This window comes from Oncorhynchus nerka, linkage group LG9a, assembly GCF_034236695.1.
Source record: "Oncorhynchus nerka isolate Pitt River linkage group LG9a, Oner_Uvic_2.0, whole genome shotgun sequence".
Taxonomy (NCBI): domain Eukaryota; kingdom Metazoa; phylum Chordata; class Actinopteri; order Salmoniformes; family Salmonidae; genus Oncorhynchus; species Oncorhynchus nerka.
In genome coordinates, this window is record NC_088404.1 from 17,247,040 (window position 1) to 17,252,039 (window position 5,000).

The window sequence follows — 5,000 nt, forward strand, 5'->3', positions numbered from 1 at the left end:
TTATTCATATTTTTCATAATTTCATAATTAATTTTTCATGTATTTTTTTTACACAGAAAAACAGTTGTTTCTATGTCAAATAGGGTCGTTACATTTCAGTCTTCTGTGATAAAGTGTTATATTGGTATGCAAACTCAAAATTGAATACTATTCAACTCTGTATCTGAAATGTCTTCTTTTTGTAAGCCTATAACCATGTGTGTGAGGTGTATACTTTTGTTTCAAAGTAGACTTGTTTAAGGCTACCAAGAAGCACTCTGTTTGATGCTGATTTATCCCAGTGCAGTAAAATTAACACACAAATGGAGAAATTACAGGGGGAAAGGTACAGGAATGTTGGACCTGATCCGGCCTTTTCAAAATCACACACTGGTTGAACTGTCTGGCCAAGATTCACCCTCACAGTTAGAAATGGAGTGAAAATGTCTCTACACTACACTGAGTATTCACAGCTGGGTTGGATGTGCTAGGTTGAATTGCAGTGCATTTGGAAAGTATTCAGACCCCTTGACTTTTTGTTACATTATAGCCTTATTCTAAAATCTATTAAATTAGTTTCTTCCCTCGTCAATCTACACACAATACCCCATAATGACAAAGCAAAAACAAATTTATTTGAAATTGTAGCAAATGTATTAAAAATAAAAACAGAAATACCTTATTTACATAAGTATTCAGACCCTTTGCTATGAGACTTAAAATTCAGCTCAGGTGCTTCCTGTTTCCATTGATCATCCTTGAGATGTTTCTACAACTTGATTGGAGTCCACCAGTGGTAATTCAATTGATTGGACATGATTTGGAAAAGCACACACCTGTAAATATAAGGTCCCACAGTTGACAGTGCGTGTCAGAGCAAAAACCAAGCCATGAGGTCAAAGGAATTTTCCGTAGAGCTCCGAGACAGGATTGTGTCGAGGCACAGATCTAGGGAAGTGTACCAAAATGGGAAAAACTCCCCAAATACAGGTGTGCCAAGCTTGTAGCGTCATACCCAAGAAGACTCAAAGCTGCCAAAGGTGTTTCAACAAAGTACTGAGTAAAGGGTCTGAATACTTATGTAAATGTGATATTTCCGATTTTTGTTTTTAATAAATTTGCAAAAAATTCTAAAAACTTGCTTTTGCTTTGCCATTAGTATTGTATTGTTTGTGGATTGATGAGGAGGGAAAAACAATTTAATCAATTTTAGATTAAGGTTATAACGTAACAAAATTTGGAAAAGGTCAAGGGGTCTGAATACTTTCTGAATACACTGTATATACAGTGTTTGACTGTCTGCCATAACTTTTGTGCCTTATTATGACTTCCTTGAACTTTGATGTGCAGTATTGAAAGGAATGTTCCACCTTGTGCTTTTAGATGGCCTGATGAACTATCCATATTTATAAATAATGATATTGTAGAGATGTGGAAACAGAACAACATACCTGCAGCATGAGTGTAGAAATAGGAACTGGACCAGATTCATGGTCTTTGAGCATTTCAAATGGAAACAACTATCTGACAGAATGACATGTCAACACAACTTTCATCGCCATGTAAACAGAGAAACAGAGCAACTTTCAAACACACTTGGTGTCAATGCGTCTGTTTGGAATCGGAGGCCAGAGGGTGGAATAATTTGAATAGTGCACCATCACAACCTTTATGTAGAGGAAAATAAGGTGGCTTTCTCTTATGTATAAGAAGATATTACATACACACATCCATTGTCTCTGAGCAGGTGCGGATATAATTATTTTTTAAATAAAAGGTGAAAAGAGACTCTTTCTCTTATGTGGCTCTCAATTGGGCGATTAATAGGTCTTAGTGATGGGAGGCATTTTGGTTATAATCCAGGGTGGTATAAACACACTGCTGTTGTGCCCCGGAGCAAGGCACTTAAACCCCACAGCAGCTGTAGATATGGAGCTGTAATGGATAGTTTGTACAACTAGAAAGTGTGTAATATGCCCTGAGATGAAAGCATCTGCCATGTGAAGGATTAGTATGTGTACTTGTTATGTGACAGCAGGGTAAACGCTATAGGCTTTTTTAAGAGTGTTTCTCTTAACTTGTGGTGTGGTGTGTGTGTGTGTGTGTGTGTGTGTGTGTGTGTGTGTGTGTGTGTGTATACGCGTGCATGTTACTTATGCTGTGTGAGTGTTCTCCCTCCAGAACTGCATCAAGGGTGAGGACAGGCTGGCCATCCTGTGTACCACCCCGTCCCTGAAGGACCTGGGTCTGCAGACTCCTGTGGTCACCAAGGTGGCGTTCGTCCTGGATGATTTCTCCACGCCCCAGTTTGACCTGCTGTATGTAGAGGACCCTCGCTTCGAGGACTTTCAGAGACCCACCGTCACATCAAAGGGCAACAAGAGCATTCTGGAGATTAAGGTGAGACATGTCAGATCATTGAAATAAATGTCACTTTTCTGTTCTCTAACTGAGTCTCAACTGACCTCCTGAATTGGCTGAATATAACTGGAATTTACTGATTATTAAGGTGAAGGATTAGTATGCCCCTCTCCCCACCACCACCTCTTCATTGTAGTGATGTCTAGGGTTGGGGTCAGTTCAGTTACCAATGCATCCATTCAGAAACTGAACTGAATTTTGATTCATGCATTGGAAAAATCCTCATTTTAAACAAATGGCACTTAGAGTTTCTATTCTGGAACAGAGTGTCTGTTGATCTCCTGAATTGGCTAAATTCAAATGGGATTGAACCCTGATTGGAGTTAACGACACCTTGCTCTCCGGCTCACCTCGAGGCCGTGAGCTGACTCATCCTCGCCGTCTGAGGTTTGAAGGAAACAATACTGAAACAAAACAGGAAAAGGAGTCCGTTTCCCATCGCCCATCCCCCACAATTCCCTCCCTCTGGCCCCTCTCCTCTTCTCCAAGTATTCTCTCCAACTCACCACATTGTTCCAAGTTCCCGAGGTCAAAGCCCTTGACATATTAATGGCGGGTTTTGAACATGCAACCCCATTTCTCTGGGTAGAAAAAAGTTTTTTCAAACAATGAAAAAAAAGGAGGCCCTATGGTTAGTGGCAGCTGTGGGGAGTGGGTCGCACAGGATCCTTGGTCGGCTTTTTTTCCCAGGCATGGCCTTGGCCCAACAGTCTAATCCTCCTCCCTCCTCCCCTCTCTCAGTTGCCTCCCACCCCCCACCAATCACCTTCCCCATCCCAGACAAGCCCCCATGAGCCCCCATTACCCAGGGGACACACATCGCCCTGGGTTACACTGTTACAGGCTACATTTGGGGCCATCTGATACCTTTGCCCCAAAAAGGCCGCTGGTCAGGCTCCTGATAACGTTATTAGTCTTGGCTGGTGTATCACTGCAGATTGCTTCATGAGAGGTTAACAAGCATCTCAACCCAGATTAGCACCACACAGACTGTTCGTTTGGATAGGAGTGGCAGAATTTTTAATAGTTATTCTCTATGGGACATGGTACTTTCAATGTTCCATACCCAAGCATTAAATATGTTACAACCTCAAGGTACAGACATCAGATGACAGATTTGTATTGTATGTATTATTCAGTAAGCTTTGTATGTGTTCAAATACTGTAGACGTTAGAGTTTGTTCTTGTCTTAGTGGCCCTGGTATGTGTGTATGCGTGCGTGTGTATGTGTGTTCACATGCACTGCATTAGTTGACGTGTACTGTAGTGTGGTTTAGGAACAGGTGTGGCCCTGTGTCAAATCTGAAAATCCCAGGATGTCACGCGAGGAATGATCCTTCTCTTTATGGCCTTCTGCTACGCTCATACAGCACAGCCAGGCAGAGTGAGCAGCACCCGAGCTGTGTGTGTGTGGGGGGGGGATAGTAGCCAAGGCAGTCTGTGTGAAAGTGAGATTAATTCTCTATAAATCCTCTCTTCCTGTCAAGAAGAGCCCTCGGGGACAAAGGGTTAGTTAGTGTGTATGTAGATGCACAGTCTTTTTTTGTCTCTGCTTTTGTCTCTGTCCAGGGCGGTGGGCTCACGAGAACAGTAATGACACCACAACCAATGCCTCAGTCACTTCCACTCCCAGCATGCATGTCTTTGAGTGGATACTGAAGGACTCACTGAGGATGATGTAGTACTGCATGTGCATATGATCCCTCTCCCTATCTCCCTCTCTCCATCTCCTCCCTATCTCTCCGTCTCTCCCTCTCTCCATCTCTCCCTCTCTCCATCTCTCACTATCTCTCCATCTCTCCATCTCTCCTCTCTCCATTTCCCCCTATCTTTCCATCTCTCCCTCTCTCCATCTCCCCGATCTCTCCATCTCTCCCTCTCTCCCTCTCTCCATCTCTCCCTATCTCTACATCTCTCCCTCTCTCCATCTCCCCCTATCTCTCCATCTCTCCCTCTCTCCATCTCTCCCTCTCTCCATCTCCCCGATCTCTCCATCTCTCCCTCTCTCCATCTCTCCCTCTCTCCATCTCTCCCTATCTCTACATCTCTCCCTCTCTCCATCTCTCCCTCTCTCCATCTCTCCCTCTCTCCCTCTCTCCCTTTCTCCCTCTCCAGGTGCCAGGCCGTGTGGATGTGGAGGCGATGAAGGGGGAGGTGCTGAAGGTGTCTAACAGAACCTGTGAGAGCGTGACTGTGGTGGGGAACACTCTGGAGTGTACTGTCCCCATGGAGCTACGGGACGCAACCAACGAATTGGAGGTGGAGGTGAGGACACAGACAGAGAGAGAGAGAGAGAAAAAGATAGAGAGAGAAACACACATACACAGACACAGACACTGACACAAAAACACACACTCCCTTCCAACCAAACTTTCAATCAACACTTCCAAACTCGCTCCATGAACTTCCCACTGAGTCCCCTCATCACCCCTAGTTAGACTTGGCTTTCTGAGCTCTCCACTTCACTTGAGACAGCCCCTTATCTACAGAGACCACTACAGACAGCTATAGACCCCCCAGTCTAGCAGGCCCACTCCACAGCTCAATAAAGGCCTTGTTGGGCTGCCACTGCATCCATACAGAGGGCTCTGTGTGTGGTG

At 44.2% G+C, this 5,000-nt stretch overlaps 1 protein-coding gene across 1 annotated transcript in view; it reads left to right on the forward strand.

Annotated features, from left to right (window-relative positions):
- Positions 1–5,000, forward strand: part of met (MET proto-oncogene, receptor tyrosine kinase) — a 33,381-nt gene that overhangs the window by 3,398 nt on the left and 24,983 nt on the right. Inside the window, exons 2-3 of the mRNA XM_065022136.1 lie at positions 2,161–2,379; positions 4,516–4,665. Coding sequence (XP_064878208.1) covers positions 2,161–2,379; positions 4,516–4,665 — 369 coding nt within the window. The remainder of the gene's footprint in view (positions 1–2,160; positions 2,380–4,515; positions 4,666–5,000) is intronic.